Raw genomic sequence first — 20,908 nt, forward strand, 5'->3', positions numbered from 1 at the left:
TTATCAACATTCTATTGGGCGGTCCTCCCAGAGTCTAATTCAAAGGAGAAAAAAAAACAGCAGAGGGCGCTGTTTTTTTCCTTATTTTTGACGATGGGTTTCCATATTGGCCTGACAGTAGGGTGGGGGGGGATGATCAGAGGAGGTGATCAGTCGGTCATCACCTCCTCTCTCCTCTCTCCTCAGTCAGTCATCTGCTCCATGTTGCCGAGGGCGTCGACCTCTAAGGAGCTGGACGCAGGAGTGCTGTCAATCATCTCTTACCCCGCCTTCGCAGTGGAGGACATCGACATCATTAACACCACCAAAGAAGAAATCATCTCCAAGCTACAGGTCAGTCCTTATATGGTCACGTATTCCTTATATGGTCACTTATTCCTTATATGGTCACGTATTCCTTATGGTCAAGCTTCTATTGGAATATATGCTGGTTATAATGTAAGTTATAATGTAAGTTCACTAGTAGGTTTTAGTTTCAAAAACGTCTTTCAACATTATGTTTTTCAACAACTATGTCTTTGTGTCTTTGTGTCTTTGTGTCTTTGTGTCTGTCTGTCTGTCTGTCTGTCTGTCTGTCTGTCTGTCTGTCTGTCTGTCTGTCTGTCTAGGGGAGGTATGGTTGTTGTCGTTTCCTCAGAGATGGACATAGGACCCCCAAAGAGGTAAGACCTCTCAGATGTTTTTTTTGATTGATTGAATATTTTATTAGGCAAAAAATGAAAAACGGCACAATTACATTACAAATACTTTGTCTAACAGGTCCGTTCATGAAAGTCTTGTTTCCAATGAAGGCCTTGGTATTCAATTCATAGACATATATAGTGGCACCACAGTTCAAATATCAATACAAATAATACAGAAAAAGATAACACTATGTACAACAAAAAATAAAAACATAAAAAAAGGGGGGGGGGGGGGGGGCTATATGTACAACAACAGGGGGTGGGTCGGCTGTCTAACGGGAAAATGGTACTACCTCCTCTTTTGGCCTCCTGAAAGGTGAGTTTTTAAGGCTCTTTTAAATGAGCCCAGCGAACTGACTTTTTTGAGGGATGGGGTTAGACTATTCCAATCCTGGGTGGCAGTGCTGTAGAAGGAGAATTTGGCAACCGCGAGGTTCCCAGTTCGATCCCCGCCTCCCCCAGAGTTAGTGTCTAAGTGTCCCCCCTAATTGCTCCCGATGAGCAGGTGTCTTGCATGGTTTCCTCCGACCATCGGTGCGTGATTGAGTGTGTAAATGGGTGAATGTAATGTGCAATCTATGTAAGGCGCTTTGGATAAATGCACCATTCCCTTTTACTTTGGTACTTACATTTTGACGGCAATCATTTTGTACATTTCAAGCTCCAATTTAACACTAATGGTGTGTATTGGTCAACATAACCCCACACAACTCCCCCACACCCCCGGCCCAACCCCCCTCTAAATCCCCAAACCAACGGAAATAGCTAATTTACAAGCTCACTGGAGCCAGGGGGGAGCACCCCACAGCAGTGTTGATTTCGTCGACTAAAACTATGAGGAAAAATGCTTGTCGACTACCTTTTTCACTGACGAAAACTAAATAAAAACTAAATAAAACTAAGCTTTGATGACTAAAACTAAGACTAAATATATTGACAATTTTGTCAACAAATAAAAACTAGACTAAAACGTTAGTGAGGGAAGTCATTTTATTTTTGGTTGCACTCGGGTGTTACGCTCTGAAAATAGCCGATCTACAAGCTCACAACGCGTCGCGCTGCGACGCGTTGTGAGCTTGCAGATTGGCTATTTTCAGCATGCGACCAAGTGTAAAATCTGCCATTACGACGCCATCAAGGCACCGCCCAAACATACATTTTAGTCGACTAAATCAACTGTAGATTTAGTCGACTATAATGTTATGATATTTAGTCGACTAAAACTAGACAAAAAGTAAAACATTTCAGATGACTAAAATATGACTAAAACTAAATGGAATTTTATTCAAAAGACTATGACTAAAACTAAATAAAAAATAGCTGACAAAATCAACACTGCCCCACACCCATCACTCCCGCCAGGGACGTGCACAGATAGACTCTAGGTGGTGCTAGAGCACCTGCCCTTTGCCCTCTTGAACAGAAGTGCCCTTTTGAAAAAAAGGAGAAAAAAAACGTTTTTTTTTTTTTCAGTTTACAGCAGGGGTCTTCAACAGGGGGTCCGGGACCCCTAGGGGGTCCTCAGAGTTACTACAGGGGGTCTGCCAAATCTTTATGTGATATGATTTTTCTTTTTACCATAACCACTCGAAACCTAGCATCCCTTTTCTGAGGAGAACTTTAGCCAAAAATAGCAGATCTACAAGCCCACAACGCCTCGCAGCGCGAGGCGTTGTGAGCTTGTAGATCGGCTATTTTTGGCAAAGAGGTATAGATGTAGAGGGAAAAAAGAGCAGACCAAGTCAACAAAAAAAAGTATAATTTACTTGAGCACCTGCCCCTCAAAATGTCTGTGCACGCCACTGACTCCCGCCCCCTATACCCCAAGTCTACGCCCACACACAACACACACACATAGATACCAAGTCAAACTGAATTTGTACATGTTATACTACATTTGTATTGTTTTATTGTATTATTGCAGGACCCCAGTAGGATCTACTATGAGGCCAGTGAGCTGAAGCTGTTTGAGAACATAGAGTGTGAGTGGCCTCTGTTCTGGACCTACCTCATCCTGGACGGCATCTTCAACAAGTGTCCTGAACAGGTCTGTGTGTGTGTGTGTGTGTGTGTGTGTGTGTGTGTGTGTGTGTGTGTGTGTGTGTGTGTGTGTGTGTGTGTGTGTGTGTGTGTGTGTGTGTGTGTGTGTGTGTGTGTGTGTGTGTACCAACCTCTCAGAGATTGAACAACTTGGGTACAGGTGCAAACTACTTGTGTTTATATTTGGAAGCCTTGGCAACGTCCACAGACAAGTTGTAAGGGGTTTGCAGATGGCAGGAATTCCAAAGCCAAAAGCTAAAGCATTAGCAAAATTCTGCTCGATATCTGTGATAATAGGCAGCCGCCACATATGGAGGAGATGCTGCTTCCTGTATCCATAGACAGATCAGACATGTCAATGGGATTCTGAGCTTGTATGTGCATCTACCACTATTTGTGTTCAATAAATATATTAAATGTGTGTGTGTGTGTGTGTGTGTGTGTGTGTGTGTGTGTGTGTGTGTGTGTGTGTGTGTGTGTGTGTGTGTGTGTGTGTGTGTGTGTGTGTGTGTGTGTGTGTGTGTGTGTGTGTGTGTGTGTGTGTTTCTATACTGTGCTTGTGAGGGCCAAAGGTCCCTACAATTATATAGCATTTGAGGACCTTTATGGTTAAAAAAATATATATATTTAGAGTTGCATTTTTAATTAGGAAAACATTTATGTTGAGATTAGGATTATGCATTTAGACATGGACACGGTTCATAGGTTAGAGTTATGCCTTATTTATACTCAGTTTGCAGTGCCGTGCAGCAAAACTATCTGATCTACTAGAAACGTGTTTGTTTTTTTAAGTATTAGGGTAAACATGGACAAAAGGATAAAAATGACATTCATAAAATTGTCCGCCTAAAAAGTATAGTTTAAATGTGTGTGTGTGTGTGTGTGTGTGTGTGTGTGTGTGTGTGTGTGTGTGTGTGTGTGTGTGTGTGTGTGTGTGTGTGTGTGTGTGTGTGTGTGTGTGTGTGTGTGTGTGTGTGTGTGTGTGTGTGTGTGTGTGTGTGTGTGTGTGTGTGTGTGTGTGCTTGCGTGCGTGCGTGCGTGCAGGTAGCAGAGTACCGTGAGGCGTTGGAGGCCATTATGATCAAACGGGATGGAATCTATCTGTTACCACAACTATACAGTGTTCCTCCTGACAAGGTACCTGTCTGTCTGTCTGTCTGTCTGTCTGTCTGTCTGTCTGTCTCTCTCTCTCTGTCTGTCTGTCTGTCTGTCTGTCTGTCTGTCTGTCTGCCTGCCTGTCTCTCTGTCTGTCTGTCTGTCTGTCTGTCTGTCTGTCTGTCTGTCTGTCTGCCTGCATGAAGTTAACAGTACATCAGACATCAATGCTGGCACACAGTAACACATAAATGAAACACAGTTAATGTTATTAGTTGTTTATTGGGGGGAGGTGTCACTAATGTGTACATGCATTATATTATATTCATATATAACATTCAGTATTCATTTATTGCCCAAACCAGCTTGCAGTTGATGTAGAACCTGTTCTGATGTGCTCTGAGACAATCTGGGAACCCATTCGGTAGTGTTTGTTTTAGCCTTTGGGGGGCACCACCTCTTTTTTTTGTTTAGGAACAGTAACTCGGTGTGGCTCCTCCCCTTTCTTAGTCCACTTCCTCCCGGGTGCTTCTGTGTTTATTCCTACTAACAACAACACTATACAGTATGTTTAGGGCAGTGGTGCTGACATTTGTCTTGAGAGATTAGCTCAGAGATAACTGTGTGTGTGTGTGTGTGTGTGTGTGTGTGTGTGTGTGTGTGTGTGTGTGTGTGTGTGTGTGTGTGTGTGTGTGTGTGTGTGTGTGTGTGTGTGTGTGTGTGTGTGTGTGTGTGTGTGTGTGTGTGTGTGTGTGTGTGTGTTTTCCAGGTGGAGGAGGAGTATGCCAGCCCCCACTCGGTGGAGAGGACTCCCCAGGGAAAGTGTCCTCTCATGTGGGGACAGTCTCTCTACATCCTGGGCTGCCTGCTGGCTGAGGTTAGACACACACGCTAATACCAGAGATGGGAAAAGTACTGACATTCTGTACTCGAGTAGAAGTACAATTACTTGTGTAAAAAACTACTTTGGTAAAAGTAAAAGTACTCATTCAAATAATTACTTGAGTAAAAGTAAAAAAGTACAGGCTCTGAAATGTACTTTATGAGTAAAAGTAAAAGTATTTTTACCGGATATTTCTGTGCAAAGCCAAATGTACCCCAAGGCTACTAAACTTAAAAGATCCGCACCAAACACACGTCTTAAAACTGGCCCAGGATTGGTTTCCAAACTGTGATGTGAGGAATCATACAAGTAGTCGACCCAACTTTTGAAATCAATAAGTGGTTCTCAACCTTTTTACACTGAGTACCACCTGAGAAAATATTTGCTTCTCCAAGTAGGCTACCACCATTATGACTGATGTTAAAATACAGTAGCGTAGTCCTACCCCATCCTATTCAGCTAAATTGTCGAATGTTTATGCATGTTCTAATCATATAGACTTTACTTTAGACCAGGGGTCTTCAACAGGGGGTCCGGGACCCCTAGGGTCTAGGGTCTACAAGCTCACAACGCCTCACGCTGCAAGGCATAGTGAGCTTGTAGATCGGCTATTTTCGGCAAAGAGGTTTGGTGTAGGGGGGAAAAGGAGCAAATCAAGTACTAATACGTAGACTATTGAAGGTTTTAAGTGGTTAAATGTCCGAAATTAATAAAAAATCACACCCAGTGTGAAGTGGGCGGTGTGTGGTCATCACAACATGACTCACTTTTAAAAAGGATAAATGACTTTTTAAAAAGTCCATACTGCTATTCATAGGGCTGCACATGTGTCATGTGTTTCGCTAGCCAATCACAGTCCTGAATTTGCAAAGTCAGCCAATCACATTACAGTTAGTGGTGATGACACTAGCTGTAATGTGATTGGCTGATATGAAAAAAGTATCGATTTGCATTAACAATGGAAGGGTTAGGGGGTACATAAGTTTTTTGGTCGGTGTCCAAAACCCACTTATAGGGGGCGGCTACACCGCCACAAAAATCACACCCAGTGTGAAGTGGGCGGTGTGGTCACAGTGGTCATCACAGTGATGGAAGTGATTCACTTAAAAAAAAACATATGTGTTTTTTTTAAGTCCATACTGCTATTCATAGGGCTGCACATGTGTCATGTGTTTCGCTAGCCAATCACAGTCCTGAATTTGCAAAGTCAGCCAATCACATTACAGCTAGTGGTGATTACACTAGCTGTAATGTGATTGGCTGACTTTGCAAAAGTATAGATTTGCATTGACTGTGGAAGGGTTAGGGTTGTAGACTGCGTTGTAGACTATTGGCCAATCACGGTGCAGGATTGGTCAGTGTCCAAACCTCACTTATAGGGGGCGGTTACACCGCCCCAAAAACATTCATTTACACAACACTGATGACAGCCTAAGCAATCTATGACATAAAGATAAGAAAATATCTAATCTGGAACACAATTTTATACAATATGTAGTGGGGGTCCTTGCTTCATCTCTCTCAGCTAAGGGGTCCCTGCTTCATCTCTCTCAGCTAAGGGGTCCCTGCCTCATCTCTCTCTCAGCTAGGGGGGTCCCTGCCTCATCTCTTTCTCAGCTAAGGGGTCCCTGCTTCATCTATCTCTCTCTCAGCTAGGGGGGTCCTCACTCCCTCCTTCATCTCTCTCTCAGCTAAGGGGTCCTTGACCTGAAAAACGTTGAAGACCCCTGATCTAGACCATTTCCCCCCATCTTTTTTTTTTTGTTACAGTTTGAACAAAATAGCCAATACAATACTGGCTACTTCAAAGTAAACGCACGCGCACACGCACGCACGCAGGCATGCACACACACACACACACACGCACACACACACACACACACACACACACACACACACACACACACACACACACACACACACACACACAGCTAACAAGCTATGGCTTTGCAAAGCCAGAAATTACCGAAAAATTGTGCACCTGAAGACCATGTAGACTTTTTTTTTTAAACCAAAGCTACAGTTGTGCGGACCTTTGGCTTTACACACACAGAGTAGAACTACTTTTAGCCAGCATCATGATATAATTAATAACCACTCACCTAATGCTTCGGAGGTTCAAAAAGAACGCACTTCCAACGTGCTTAAGTCACAGGAGCATGGTTTCATATTGTTAATATGACGTTTGGCCCAAATCTGCGTTTATAATCCACGTGAGTTCATGTTTACATTTCCCCCCCGAGTCTTACAGATCAGCGTCATGGTGGCAGCAAAACAACACACTTCTTCTAAAAACGATTTCAAAATAAGAGCATATGGTATTATGATTAGTCAACACTAGCTTTATTTTTTAGTCTAGTTACAGGAAGTAGACATTTGCAGTAGGCCTATGTTACACACCGGTGTGTGTGACTCACTGTGGCCAGTATACTGACGTTCTACCCTGCGAGCGTTGCTGCATGGATGAGCGCTTCTTTTAATTTGATCTGCCAAGCAACATTAATATTTAGCATTAAAACTAAAGTACTTGTACTTCGAGCCTATTTTGAAAAAGTACTCAGTAGAAAGTACTAGTACTTGTGTTAAAATGTAACGGATAAAAGTAAAAAGTAGTCAGAAAAATAAGTACTCAGTAAAGTACAGATACTCGAAAAAAGTACTTCGTTACAGTAACGAAGTACTTGTACTTCGTTACTTCCCATCTCTGGCTAATACATTACATTACATTACATTACATTACATTACATTACAGTCATTTAGCAGACGCTTTTATCCAAAGCGACTTACAATAAGTGCATTCAACATAGATAGGGAACGAAACTAATCACCAGAAGTCTTAAGTGCATTTCCTGCAAAAACAAGCAACCAAGAGTATACCTAGCGCTAAGGTAAAAGTGCTATATATCAGCTACCTACTTTCTTAAACAGATGAGACAAAATAGCAAAATAAAATGAGCACGAGCTAATACAAAAAGTGTATCGACTAAACAAGATCAAATAAAACAGTACAACAGTAAAACAAGAGTTCGTACAACTAGTTAACAACAAGTAAGCCAGACAAAAAGGAAGGGTAGTGTTTCCTGAAGAGGTGGGTTTTCAGCCTGCGGCGAAAGATGGGCAGTGACTCTGCTGTCCTGACTTCAGTGGGAAGTTCATTCCACCACTGTGGGGCCAGAACAGAAAAAAAGTCGTGACCGTGTCGATCGACCAGAAGGACCCTTGAGTGACGAGGCAATCAGTCGCCCCGAGGTGGCAGACCGAAGTGGTCGGGCAGGGGTGTAGGCATCAACCATAGTCCGGAGGTAGGAAGGAGATGTTCCTTTCACTGCCCTATAGGCTAGCACCAGGGTTTTAAACTGGATCCGAGCTGCTACGGGGAGCCAGTGTAGAGAACGGAGAAGGATAGTTGTGTGGGAGAACTTGGGGCGGTTGAACACCAGACGAGCTGCAGCTTTCTGAACAAGCTCCAGAGGTCTGATGGCAGATGCCGGAGCACCAGCCAGGAGGGAGTTGCAGTAGTCCAGGCGGGAGATGACAAGATACAATGTGTAACGCGTGCGTAGGATGACTGCTTCATCTACATGATAGTTCATTTCACTTACGTTGGAGTGGTTTTGCTCACGGACAGAAAACAACTAATTAAATGTCAGCCAAGCAGGGTCAAACCACAAGCTTCTTTCCTATTGGTCAACGGCCAGTCAAACCAATGTTGAACTCCATAAGCCAGGGGTCTTCAACAGGGGGCCCGGGGCCCCTAGGGGGTCCTCAGAGCTACTATAGGGGGTCCACCAAATGTTTGCGTGATATGATTTAGTTCTTTTACATTAACCACTTGAACCCTATAATTCCTTTTCTGAGGGGAACATTAGCCGAAAATAGCACATCTACAAGCTCTCAACGCCTCGCGCTGCGAGGCGTTGAGAGCTTGTAGATCTGCTATTTTTGGCAAAGAGGCTATAGGTGTAGAGGGAAAAAAGAGCAGACTAAGTAAAAAAAAAAGCTTTCATCTGGAACACAATTTTATACAATATAGAGTAGGGGGTCCATGCTTCATCCCTCGCTCTCAGCTAGGGGGTCCTTGGCCTGAAAACGTTGAAGACCCCTGCCATAAGCGTTGAATGAGACGGCGTCAACGCGCCGCAACGGGAAGCCCATCTGTGACCCGTTGCTCTGATCAGCACAATATAGGGCTGGATGTTCAGCCTGCTATGCAGCCTGAACATCAAAAACAAATGTCCCCCATAACATGGGGTCCTGGTTTAAGAGGTGTTGTCTTCATAACCTGTCTGTCTGCGCTAGGATATCCGTCCTAACCTGTCTGTCTGCTCTAACGGTACCTGTCTGTCTGTCTCTGCAGGGGTTCTTGGCTCCAGGAGAGATAGATCCTCTCAACAGGAGACTGTCCACCGTCCCTCAATCTGCTCCGGTCGTACAAGGTGACACACCTTGTTATTTACATTTAGATAGTACATTCAGTATGTACATAATGACTGACCTCAGTCAGTCATTATGTACATTATATACATTATGTACATCATTTGTCAAATGTACAATGTTCACTTTTCAGTTGGTAGCATGAGGGAGAGGTCTCCCCTCAAGGCTTTCTGCCAGAAGAACTGATGATTATCAGTATCCAAATGGGCATCTGATCTGCTAAATACTATACACATACAGTAGAGTGGAATAATTTAGACTGTGTGTGTGTGTGTGTGTGTGTTTGTGTGTGTGTGTGTGTGTGTGTGTGTGTGTGTGTGTGTGTGTGTGTGTGTGTGTGTGTGTGTGTGTGTGTGTGTGTGTGTGTGTGTGTGTGTGTGTGTGTGTGTGTGTGTGTGTGTGTGTGTGTGTGTGTGTGTGTGTGTGTGTGTGTGTGTAGTGGCCATCATTGCAGAGACAGAGGAGATCAAACAGATGTTGTTGAATCATGACATCACATCACAGACCATGGAGGAGGTCCAGCCAATCAGAGTCCAGCCTGCCAGAGTCCTCAGTCACATCTACGCCAGATTGGGTGCTTACGCGCGCGCGCACACACACACACACACACACACACACACACACACACACACACACACACACACGTATATGAAATTTGTAACCCTCCTGAAAATGTATTTTCTGTTTATTAAAGAGTTGGAGCGATGGGGAGACTCCTGTTACTGAACAAACGCTCTATAGTAATGATTACTATCACAATATAGTGTTTTACGTTTTAACAATAAACTAGGCCTGTCCCCACTAAGGGGACAGTAACACTGTTAATTAATAGTAATGTAATTAATAGTAGTTAATAGTAACACTGTTACTGAACAAACACTCTATAGCAATGATTACTATCACAATATAGAGCTATTTAACACTGTTACTGAACAAACACTCTATAGCAATGATTACTATCACAATATAGAGCTATGTAACACTGTTACTGAACAAACACTCTATAGTAATGATTACTATCACAATATAGAGCTATTTAACACTGTTACTGAACACACACTCTATAGTAATGATTACTATCACAATATAGAGCTATTTAACACTGTTACTGAACACACACTCTATAGTAATGATTACTATCACAATATAGAGCTATTTAACACTGTTACTGAACACACACTCTATAGTAATGATTACTATCACAATATAGAGCTATTTAACACTGTTACTGAACACACACTCTATAGTAATGATTACTATCACAATATACTGTTTTAACAAACATTTAGTTTTTTAACCACAACATATCACTTACAGTAACCCAGCACAACCGTCATTGTCTTGTTTTTGTCTGTGCATTTGGTTCATATTGTCTTGGATCTTTTTGTTCTGGTAGATCAAACTAACTCATTGGATATGGAATACTAAATGTGGGCAAAAATAGAGCAAAGATCATGTACATCTGTTGATCAGACATTGATGTATTTGTTGATTTAAACCACATGTATTGAATTAGACTTTAAGTATTGGTTGTGATGTGGAGTCTTACAGTTTGTCTTGACCTGCAGGTCGTAACGAGCGTCTGGGTCTAACGGGTCGGCCCTACAGACAGATCGGCGTTCTGGGAACCTCCAAGTTCTACCTGATCAGAGACACTATCTTCACCTTTACCCCACAGGTGACCTCCTGACCTTTCACCTTTTAACATGTGACCCCCTGACTGCAAAACATCAGCAGCTCATCCACTGTACTTTAAAATAGAAATCACATTGATCATTCTAATCACTTGTCTTTGGATTGGTAATTTGATTTATAGCTCATATTGATACACATTTTATACAGACAAATATATATTAGAAACAACAACAATATTATGATTGTGAAATGTTCATTTTAATTTTTTTGTAAGGTCTAAAAGGATTGTTTATGTTTACCTCTGTAAGGATGGCGCCAATATCCATGTGCTTCCATTTTCATTGGGATTTAACTTAGGATAATGTACGGAGACAGCTTCCATGTTAGAATGTTGCACACTGAATTTGGAATATTACACCTTTAACTAAAGCAGTGCTTTTCAACCCTTTTCATATCAAGGTCCATTATTTATTCAGCATTTGAGCCACAGAACCACCGTTTGATGAGATTTAGACTCTCAGACCCAAAACGTTGAATATTTTGTCATCGTTGGATAAGATTTTGTCCACAATTGGTACGATAGGAGAGATAACAGGCAAAGGTTGATAAAAATGACAATTATTTAATGTTTTGCAGATATTTAACAATAATGTATCTCTTGGGAGTGTAAAATGAAACCAAATGTACCCGTAAGGGTGCATTTGGTTACCAACTCTCCATCATTTTGCTGATTTATACCCCCCCCCCCCCCCAATATCACAGAAACACAAGGTTCCAGAGCTGAGATCTGGTTGTGACAGAATATATTAATACGGTATAACAACAGATGGACCAGAACAGATGCATTTAGCATCCGAATATATAACACACACCTCATTAAATTATATTATAATATTGTTTTTTTCTATAACTTTGATCCCACATTTTTCACCCAGTGCCAATTGCCTAAGCATGTAATCCTGGGTGCTACTCTCCCTCTGCCAGCCTGGGGAGAGCCTAGAACTGAGTTCATGATTCCTTCAATGCATGAGGAGTGAGCAGGCCGCTTCTTATCAGCTGACAGGGTGGAGTTTCCCCGGTAGGACGTAGTGCGTGGAAGGAACACGTTATTCCAACCAGTTCCTTTCTCCTCCATCAGGCGCCCCGGCTGACCAGGGGGAGGCAGTATAGTGACCAGGATTGCTACATGTTTTTGTGAGGGTACCTACCCTAGGGGACACAGGGAGAACATGCAAAGAGAATATATAATATATTTTCCCTCTGCTTTCCCACAGTTCATTGACCACCAGCATTTCTACTTGTCTCTGGACAATCACATGATCGTGGAGATGATCCGGACAGAACTGTCGTACCTCGCCGCCCGATGGCGCCGGACCGGCCGCCCGACCGTCACCTTCCCCGTCTCACAGAGCATGCTCAGTACGTCCCGTTTAACTCTTTAAGCAATTAACTGAACCCCTAACTGGGGTGCAATGGAGCTTTTATCATTTGTTCAGTCCTTAACATGGTTTGGAATAATCTAAGTTCAGATGAAACATGGAACGTTCAATACATTCTGCAGTGAAACCATGACAGCTTGTTGTTGTTGTTGTTGTTGTTGCAGCTGACGACCACAAGGAGGTGGATCCTGCTGTTCTTTCCATGCTGAAGAAACTCCAGGACGGATACCATGGTGGAACCAGGTAAATACTACTAACCCTAACTCTATGGTGGAGCCTGGAATCAAAGCCATTTCGGGTTTCTGATCCGGTCAGAGCGGACATAACTTTACGTCATCAGGTGGTCAGAACACACGACCGGAATCACCAGCGCCGTGCATCTCCAAAATGATTCCCCTATAGTTTAAAACGTGTTTAGTTTGGTATAATCATTTGGTTTCTTTTGGTATAATAATGTTTTTTATATGGCCATCTACTACTAACTCTATGGTGGTGGAACCAGGCGTAACTACTGCTAAGCCTTTATGTTCTTTCTTCTTCAGTGTGTGTAGTATTAAATTAATCCTCCTAATAATTCAATGAATCCAATTAATAATTAGATGAATCCTATTAATAATGTAATATCAATGTGTGTGTTCCAGAATCCAGACAGGAACTCTGGACGAGTTCCTAACGACTTCCTCCTGTGCTCACCTCTCTTTCATGGACTGTGGTCAGTGTGTGTGTGTGTGTGTGTGTGTGTGTGTGTGTGTGTGTGTGTGTGTGTGTGTGTGTGTGTGTGTGTGTGTGTGTGTGTGTGTGTGTGTGTGTGTGTGTGTGTGTGTGTGTGTGTGCGCGTGTGCGCGTGTGTAAAAGCAAAGCAAAGTTTGTTGTTTACCCAGGGTGTCGGACTAAGTACGAAACTTGTTTCCAGCCGGACCCTGCATGGAAGCCTTGCTCAAGGGCTATTCAGCGGTGATTCATGATCGATGTGATGAATTGGGGAATCGAACTAGGGACCTTCCGGTATCAAGGCCGCCCCTCTAACCACTAGGCCACCGCTGCCACCGTGTGTGTGTGTGTGTGTGTGTGTGTGTGTGTGTGTGTGTGTGTGTGTGTGTGTGTGTGTGTGTGTGTGTGTGTGCGCGTGTGTGTGTGTCAAACAAATGTGAATAAAAGTATACAGCCGTATTCACCCAGACGGTGATGATGATGTTGTTGTTGTGGTTGTCATGGGGACAGAGGTGGACGACCTGGCCCAGTACCTGGATGGCCTGCTGTCCAAGAGCAAGGTGACCATCAGCAGCATCAAGGGCGGTCTGAACCGGTTCAGAGCCACGGCCAACAGGACCAGAGAGATGGTGTCTCTGGTGCACAAGGCCCGGGAACTCAACATACATGGTGACTAGGATTTGATTTGAATACTTTATTAGTCAGACGTGTAAACAGCACAGAGGTACAGTTAGACATTAACCCTTTAAGACCTGAAACGCATCCGTCTCATTTTTTGATTTGAGCTTAAAAAAAAAGCATTATTTTACACTTTGGCTATTCAAAAATAGCAGATCTACAAGCTCATAGCGCGGCACCGAGTGCCGCGCTATGAGCTTGTAGATCTGCTATTTTCGAAAAATCGTGAACATCTTTGAATATAGATATTGTTTTAAAGCGAACACTTTTAACTCAAATCTTTGCTTCTGCATGGTTCCTGGAACAACATATTTTGAGATGGGGTCCGCGGGAAAATACATTTTGGGGGTCCTTGACATAAAAAAAAAGTTTGAGCATCACTGATATAGAAACATGCATTTCTCAGAATACTGTTTACTGGATTTAGAAGACAGTTGTAGAATCGGCTTCAGGTCTTAATGGGTTAAAGCTAAAAGGATAACACAGAAAAGTCCTGGGGACTTGTTTCCATTGTGGTGCGATGCATTCAATTCATCAACATAGCATAAAAGATAACACCAAAATGCAATATCATCAACAAATATAACACACTATATTGGGTAGAAAAGGGAAAAACAAATAGGAATGTAGGCAGTGAATGCCATCACCTTTCTATTGGAAAAGTGAGTTTACCTCCCTTTGCGGCCTCCTGAAAGATGGGTTTTCAGGCCTGTTTTGAAGGAAGCCAGTGATTCACATCCTTTAAAGGGCTAGACCACTTTGGTAGAGGTTTGGGTTGTGTAGTTACCTTGCCATGATGTAACTCCAAAGGTGGACAAGAAACACAAAAATATGGCTCCTGTGATTTGAGCTTGATAATTCAAAATATGCTCCTCATTGACCAACATTGTACACTGAAACAGCGCTCAAAGTCACTCTTTTAGCACATAAATGAATGCAAACAAAGTTGATTCAGACAATATAGAGCATCACCAAACCCAGTAATGTTTTTATTTTATATATAAAAATGTCAACTTCCGGTTTATATTACTATTTGAAGATCCGGATCCAGTCCGGGTTTTTCTTCCTAAAAGAAGTTTGCTGAACGGAGCGAATCCATCTGCATTCCAGGCTAACTGTGTGTGTGTGTGTGTGTGTGTGTGTGTGTGTGTGTGTGTGTGTGTGTGTGTGTGTGTGTGTGTGTGTGTGTGTGTGTGTGTGTGTGTGTGTGTGTGTGTGTGTGTGTGTGTGTGTGTGTGTGTGTGTGTGTGTGTGTGTGTGTTTCCTCCTCAGACATCCAGATGTATCTGCCCACTAAACTGTTCCGCTCCCCTCAGCCCAGACTCCACCTGCTGGACGCTCAGGGGAAGGTAGGCGCTGAGCCTGAAACATTCAGTCATCTTTTCATTGTGGCCTATAACACACATTATTTCAAGTTTGGGCCCTTGGCTTCTTGTGTCTTGTGTCCAGACTGCGGGGGACCCTGAGGCCCCCATGCTGTTACCCAGAGACATGAACGGTCAGATAGACTACCAGGCTCTGGTCAGCATCCTGAAGAAGACCAAGAACCTACAGGACCAGGCTGACATCCTATACATCTTCTACAAGGACAAGTACTAAGACACACACACACACACACACACACACACACACACACACACACACACACACACACACACACACACAGGCTGACATCTACACGGTCTGTCACACACCCAATAAATACACAACTACGCACAATTAAAACCCCACTCAACATATATAACACAATAAAAACAACACAAACATATCCTGAATTCTGAATATTCCGTCTGTCTGTCTGTCTGTCTGTCTGCCTGTCTGTCTGTCTGCCTGCCTGTCTGTCTGTCTCTCTAGGGGAGTGGAGTGGGACACGCGGCTGCATGGCGGTCATGGCTGGACGGTGCGCAGGCTGCTCAGTGACCTGTATGAGCAGGCGGGGAGGCTGTGTCACTGGGGTCTGATCAGGATGATCTCTGGGATGCTGAGGATGAAGGTGGAGGAACTGGACGAGGTGAGCAGGAAGAAAAACACGGCTTACATTAACATAATGGTTGCAAAGGTATTCATTGATTTACCTGAGTCCTGTGGTCGGCGTTCTGGTCCAGCTCTGATAAATAATAAGTCGTTTCGGGGGGCATGGTGGCACCGTCGGTAGCGCTGCCGATTCCCGCCGGGGAGGCTGTGGGCGTGTCCTCTCCTCCGCGTCATCAGTGCCCATACCCTAGGTGGGTTTGGCGAAAGGGTCTCTCTTTTTATTTTTTTGGGGGCGCTATACTCCCCCCACCAGCCTAGGGAGCCCAGGGCCGAGCTCATGCCTCCTTCAATGCATGAGAGCCAACTGACCTTCTTGTCACCTGACAGGGGAGAGTTTCCCCGGTTGGACGTAGCGCGTGGAAGGAACATGTTATTCCAACCAGTTCCCTTCCCCTCCATCAGGCACCCCGGCTGGCCAGGGGGAGGTGGTATAGCGACCAGGATTACTACATGTTTTTGTGAGGGTACCTACCCTAGGAGACACGGGGAGAACATGCAAACTCCACACAGAAAGGCCCTTTCGCCAACCCCACCTAGGGTATGGGCGCTGATGACGCGGAGGAGAAGACACGCCCCCAGCGTCCCCGGCAGGAATCGGACCCAGGACCTCCTAGCTGTGAGGCGACAGCACTACCGACTGTGCCCCGAAACGGTCTCTCTGTGTGGAGTTTGCATGGGGCGGCAGTGGCTCAGGGGTAGAGTGGCCGGGTAGAGTGAACTGGAAACCCGCAAGGTTCCCAGTTCGATCCCGGGCTGGGGCGCTCCCCTTGAGTTAGTGTCGAAGTGTCCTTGAGCAAGACGCTGAACCCCTAATTGCTCCCGATGAGCAGGTTGGTGCCTTGCATGGTTTCCTCCGCCATCGGTGTATGAATGTGTGTGTGAATGGGTTAATGGCACAATCAATGTAAAGCGCTTCGGATAGAAGCGCTATATAAATGCACCATTTACCATTTTCTCCTCGTGTCTCCTAGGGTAGGTACCCTCACAAACAAAAAAAAATCGTGGGATAAAAAATATAATAAAGAGGGGAAAAAAGTAGTTCTGGTGATTTTTTTCGGGGGCCACTCATTAAACATAATGTGCTCCGTAAAACTCATATCATTTGTAATGTTGATCTACTTCTACCACATAGGGCTGCTTTGGTTCAACTTTGATACCGTCCGGTATCACTGCGCCGCTGCAGCCTACCCTCACAACAATCAGCTGATCAGCCGTTTCACTTAGATCTGCACATCATAGCGTGATTTAATTCAACATGTCAGAACTGCACATCCAAAGGCATGTCTTTATGAACCGGAATATGCTGATGATGAACTTCATCAGATGGACATATAGAACGGGCTGAGAGAGAGAGAGAGAGAGAAGCCGTGGGTTTTCAACCCACTGACAACATTGGCAGGATTACAGATATTTGACCAGGATATTGTTTGTATTTCTGTTGTGTAGCGGTAGTTTGACAGTGTGCTGTCTGTCTGTCTGTCTGTCCAGGCGTGCTCAGATCTGCTGGCTCATCAGAAACACCTGACAGTGGGTCTGCCTCCTGAACCCAGAGAGAAAACCATCTCAGCGTGAGTTCTTCTTCATTTCCGTCTTTTAGGCCCTGTTCACACTGGCAGCCCGAATCCAGCCTGAGTTTTGTTAATCAGATTTAAATCAAATTCCTTAGCCTCGTTCAGACTGCATGAAACCAACTGACTCCAAAGTTGGATAGAAAATCCCATTTGGGCTGGATTTGGGTTGCCAGTCTGAACAGGGCCTTAAAGTCATGTTCAACTTTGGTACAACCTTGTCTGGTATACAATACTGTTCCTACCATTGATTGATTGATTGATTGATTGATTGATTGAATATTTCATTAGACAGACATGTAAAAACAGCACGAGTAACAGTCAAACACTTTGTCTAAAAGGATAACACCAAAAAAGTCCTTGCGGTCTTGTTTCCATTGGGGTCCGAGGTATTCAATTCATCAACGTATAAAATAGCACCAAACATTCAATATCATCACAAATATAAAACACTATGTACAGAGTAGAAAAGAAAGGGGGTGGGGGGTAAAGCAAAAAAGGGAGGGGGGGTTGCCTGTCTAATAAGGGAGAAGTGATAACTACCTCCTGATAGGTGAATTATCAGGGCTGTTTTAAAGGAAGGATCTAAATGTTTTGAGGGGTGGGGTGTCATAACTTCAAATATTACCGATGGTCTTAATGTATCCCAGGCTTTTCACTGGTTGGAACATAAGTTATTGAACCCAGGTGGACGTTACCTCCAGGTTAAATGGATGTGTGAACTGTGTTCCAGGCCCATGCCTCCAGACAAGCTGGCCAAACTGATAGAATCAGCCAGTGACAACAACCTGACCATCGCTGTCCTCACACAGGTACAAAACTACACCTCAAACTTCATACAGTACATGCACTACAGCAGGGTTTCTCAAACTGGGTGCCGTGATGCAAGTCCAGGGGTGCCGCAGAATACTTTGATAATGTTTGGAATTGATCAATATCACTACACTTTAAAACACTTAGATCCTCTATTACTTGCACTGTATTGTTGCGTTCTTTTTCAATCTACACCAATAAATCTCTTCACCAGAAATAGCAGATCTACAAGCTTACAACGTTTCGTGTGTGTGTGTGTGTGTGTGTGTGTGTGTGTGTGTGTGTGTGTGTGTGTGTGTGTGTGTGTGTGTGTGTGTGTGTGTGTGTGTGTGTGTGTGTGTGTGTGTGTGTGTGTGTGTGTGTGTGTGTGTGTGTGTGTGTCAATTAGGAGGTGATGGTGTTCCTGGCCATGGTGATTCGCAGTCAGCCGTCGTTGTTCAGTGAGATGTTCAGTCTGAGGACTGGACTGATCATCCAGGTCATGGCTACTGAGCTGTCCACACACCTGCACTGCTCTGGTAACACACACACACACACACACACACACACACACGCACACGCGCACACACACACACACACACACACACACACACACTGCAGAGATGCATTTTATAGGTCAGTTGTACTTTGGAATAGTCTTCACAACACCAGAGAAAAAGACAGTTTTAAAAAGAAAGTTCAACATCATATAATGTATACTCAAAACATACAGTAACATCTATTCTTACATACCAGATTGATCGTGCTACTTTTTTAAATCTGTTGTATCCCTGTCGGTATCTCTTTTTATGTGATTATCGACTTTTGTAAAAAATGTATTATTTAGTTTTTGTTGTTTTTAGTATTTCTGTGTAATGCACTGTGATATGTTGAATGTTTTTGTTAATTAAGCAATATTACACTCGAGGGTGTGCTTTACCGTCATTATTGGCACGCCAGTGATGCGGTCAGGAACGAGGCGAAGCCGAGTTCCGCCAGCATCACTGAAGTGCCAATAATGTAGGTAAAGCACACCCTCGAGTGTAATATTGCGATTATACAACAGTTTACCAACAAAACACATCCAAATGTAATCATATTGTGGGGCAATTCATAATAAAAATGTTTCACTATTATCCGTTTCCCTGTAAAGAGAAGAGTTTATTTGACTGAGACATTAAATAGTCCCTGTAGCAGCGCTTTGAGGCACCGTCTCATCAACACAGCTGAGCTATCAATGCTTGCGCAGTGGAATGAATTCCAGTAGGCTATATGCTCCGTCGTATGACCATGTCACGTGGCCAAAATAACTGATCTACAAGCTGACAACGCCTCGCGATGGCGACGCGTTGTGAACTTGTAGATCGGCTATTTTCGCCGTGCGATACCTGGCGACGCGTTGTGAACTTGTAGATCGGCTATTTTCGCCGTGCGATACCTGGCGACGCGTTGTGAACTTGTAGATCGGCTATTTTCGCCGTGCTGTTTGTTTTCGTCTTTTTGTTTTCCCACCGTGGGACAGCGTGACGTCACAGCACAGCTGTGCCTTATATGGTCTAATCAGGTGCGGACTGCAGTGCGGAGTGATTTATTAATGTGATTAGGCCCGTGCTATCATGCTGGTTTGAAGCACGGCTAGATAGCTATTTCAACCAATCAGATTGCTTGGTCGGAACTACCTGTTGTATAATGTATTTTAATGTCTTGGACCCCAGGAAGACTAGCTGACGTCAAGGCGTCAGCTAATGGGTATCCGTTTAAATAAACAAATAAACACACACAAATTTAATTTATTTACGTCCACATAAGAGATACAATACAAGGACACAAATATTTACAAGGTGCTGTAAAGATGTACAGTCAGCAAATCATGGGGAAATACCCACACACCCTTCAGGGGTAAGTAACAGCGTCTTAGCCATATTTGGCGGTTACTAATACTAACTAAGAAGAGATTTCTCCGAATTTTGTGAGCCGTTTAGCTGCTTTTTTTGGCATCCCATGTGGTTGGAAGCCTCTTACAACAAACCTATGTACCTATAGGCTGCTAAAGGATCCTTTAGCAGGAGATGAAGGCTCCTTCTTCTCAGCTCTTTCTCAGCTAAGGAAGGGGTCCTTGACCTGAAAAACGTTGAAGACCCCTGTATAATATACTGTGTGTGTGTGTGTGTGTGTGTGTGTGTGTGTGTGTGTGTGTGTGTGTGTGTGTGTGTGTGTGTGTGTGTGTGTGTGTGTGTGTGTGTGTGTGTGTGTGTGTGTGTGTGTGTCTCAGGCGAGGAAGCCACAGAGTCTCTGATGAACATGAGTCCTTCAGAGCTGAAGAATCTCTTACTTCACATCCTGAGTGGAAAGGAGTTTGGTGTCCAGAAGAGTGGTGAGACATCACATGTCTGTTTACACCAGGGTGGACAAAATACTCAACTCCACAGTACTCGAGTCAAAGTACAGATAGTCATGGTCAAATATTACTCCACGACCACTACAAATGGATGTTGCTCTGTTCAAATTTGTACTTGGAATTCGGCTTAAAATGTATTTTACTTATAGTTACTGTCCACCACTGCAGACACCACATGACTGATGTGTGTCACATGACTGTGTGTGTGTTTCAGTTCGAACCCCAGCAGGAACCTCTGTGTCCGTCCAGGATGAAGAGAAAGTAACGCGAGACAAAACCATAGACAGCCGACACAGCAGCCAGATACGACTGGTAAACATTCATACTTACTAATGAAAAGAACATAGACAGCAGATCCACAGCCAGATACATGGTAAACATCATTCATATGGGGATCAGCAGTACAAGTTACAGATACAATAGCATAACAAAGACGCCAGGTTCATTATTTACCTGGTATCCTATTGTTTCACTGCACAGATTATTATTTAGATAGTATTGGTTTAGACTGATGCTAG

General features: G+C 43.7%; 1 protein-coding gene across 2 annotated transcripts in view; it reads left to right on the forward strand.

The window, feature by feature from the left end:
• Positions 1 to 20,908, forward strand: part of LOC311056770 (phosphorylase b kinase regulatory subunit alpha, skeletal muscle isoform-like) — a 45,074-nt gene that overhangs the window by 10,835 nt on the left and 13,331 nt on the right. For both annotated transcript variants that reach the window (XM_084073576.1, XM_084073577.1), the window contains 20 exons: positions 187 to 333; positions 609 to 662; positions 2,608 to 2,730; positions 3,768 to 3,860; positions 4,588 to 4,695; positions 9,059 to 9,137; positions 9,575 to 9,709; positions 10,704 to 10,813; positions 12,045 to 12,189; positions 12,374 to 12,452; positions 12,851 to 12,921; positions 13,431 to 13,589; positions 14,871 to 14,947; positions 15,048 to 15,190; positions 15,453 to 15,609; positions 17,121 to 17,200; positions 17,934 to 18,012; positions 18,402 to 18,531; positions 20,265 to 20,366; positions 20,605 to 20,702. In XM_084073576.1, the coding sequence (XP_083929702.1) occupies positions 187 to 333; positions 609 to 662; positions 2,608 to 2,730; positions 3,768 to 3,860; positions 4,588 to 4,695; positions 9,059 to 9,137; positions 9,575 to 9,709; positions 10,704 to 10,813; positions 12,045 to 12,189; positions 12,374 to 12,452; positions 12,851 to 12,921; positions 13,431 to 13,589; positions 14,871 to 14,947; positions 15,048 to 15,190; positions 15,453 to 15,609; positions 17,121 to 17,200; positions 17,934 to 18,012; positions 18,402 to 18,531; positions 20,265 to 20,366; positions 20,605 to 20,702 (2,169 nt within the window). The remainder of the gene's footprint in view (positions 1 to 186; positions 334 to 608; positions 663 to 2,607; positions 2,731 to 3,767; positions 3,861 to 4,587; positions 4,696 to 9,058; positions 9,138 to 9,574; positions 9,710 to 10,703; positions 10,814 to 12,044; positions 12,190 to 12,373; positions 12,453 to 12,850; positions 12,922 to 13,430; positions 13,590 to 14,870; positions 14,948 to 15,047; positions 15,191 to 15,452; positions 15,610 to 17,120; positions 17,201 to 17,933; positions 18,013 to 18,401; positions 18,532 to 20,264; positions 20,367 to 20,604; positions 20,703 to 20,908) is intronic.

This window comes from Gymnoscopelus microlampas, assembly GCF_963454915.1.
Source record: "Gymnoscopelus microlampas genome assembly, chromosome: 2".
Classification (NCBI taxonomy): domain Eukaryota; kingdom Metazoa; phylum Chordata; class Actinopteri; order Myctophiformes; family Myctophidae; genus Gymnoscopelus; species Gymnoscopelus microlampas.